This window comes from Primulina tabacum, chromosome 12 (assembly GCF_025594145.1).
Source record: "Primulina tabacum isolate GXHZ01 chromosome 12, ASM2559414v2, whole genome shotgun sequence".
In the NCBI taxonomy this organism is placed as follows: Eukaryota; Viridiplantae; Streptophyta; class Magnoliopsida; order Lamiales; family Gesneriaceae; genus Primulina; species Primulina tabacum.
The window spans coordinates 32,544,709-32,545,462 of record NC_134561.1 but is presented as its reverse complement, the minus strand read 5'-3'; the positions used below and the strand labels follow the sequence as shown (position 1 = coordinate 32,545,462).

At 38.3% G+C, this 754-nt stretch overlaps 1 protein-coding gene across 1 annotated transcript; it reads right to left on the bottom strand.

Moving 5' to 3' along the window:
- LOC142520356 (agamous-like MADS-box protein AGL62) lies at window positions 1-501 on the bottom strand. The gene has a single exon (XM_075623352.1). It carries the CDS (start codon window positions 499-501, stop codon window positions 1-3), a length of 501 nt encoding a protein of 166 aa, XP_075479467.1.
- Between the last annotated feature and the right edge of the window lie 253 nt (window positions 502-754).

Sequence of the window (754 nt, the reverse complement as noted above, 5' to 3'; positions counted from 1 at the left end):
TTACTTCTCAAGTTTATTGTTGAAATCGAACTCCTCCTTTTTCAACTCATCGAGCTGATGGTAGTTAAAGTCCTTGATTTCTTTGATTTTACCCAATCGTTTCTCGATCTGCTCTAGTTCTTTTGCCTGATTTTTCACGACGTCCATCTGATCTACAACTTGTTTCAATTCTGCATTTGCATTTGCAATCATGATAAATTCATTCTCGAGTTCTATTAATTCATCAGCTGTTGGGGGAGAGTTTTGATCATCTTCATCAAGAAACCTGGAGATAACTCTTTTGACATTCCGGTGCCCGGCCAAGGAAAATGGTTTGCCGTCGGGAGAGAAGACGACTAGGGCGCTTTCAGCACCACAACGAGTGCTAATTTCACTGGCTTTCTTGAACAATCCATTACGCCTTTTCGACGAACGTAACATGGAGATTAGCTTCATTTTCCACCTTTGCCATGAGCACCTTTCGACGACCTTTACCCTTTCTTGTTGGGTTTTGATCTTCATTATTACCTGAAGTACTCATGGCAAAGAAATGGGAAAATATAACAAGACCAAGATTATGGTTTGGACATGTATTTTTAAAGGAGAGAAACCCATTTATAGTAGGATATTTTGCCAATCTGGGTTGAAAAATTCCAAGTCGTGGATCTCTAATTTAATGAAAACATAGGTACACAGAATCAGCTGGTAACTACTAGCTGATTGAGTATCTTAAAACAGGATAGGATAGGGAAAATAATTTTTATTTAGAAAGGAA

Coding starts and splice junctions, on each gene's coding strand:
- LOC142520356 (XM_075623352.1), bottom strand. CDS start 501: ATGAAGATCAAAACCCAACAAGAAAGGGTAAAGGTCGTCGAAAGGTGC.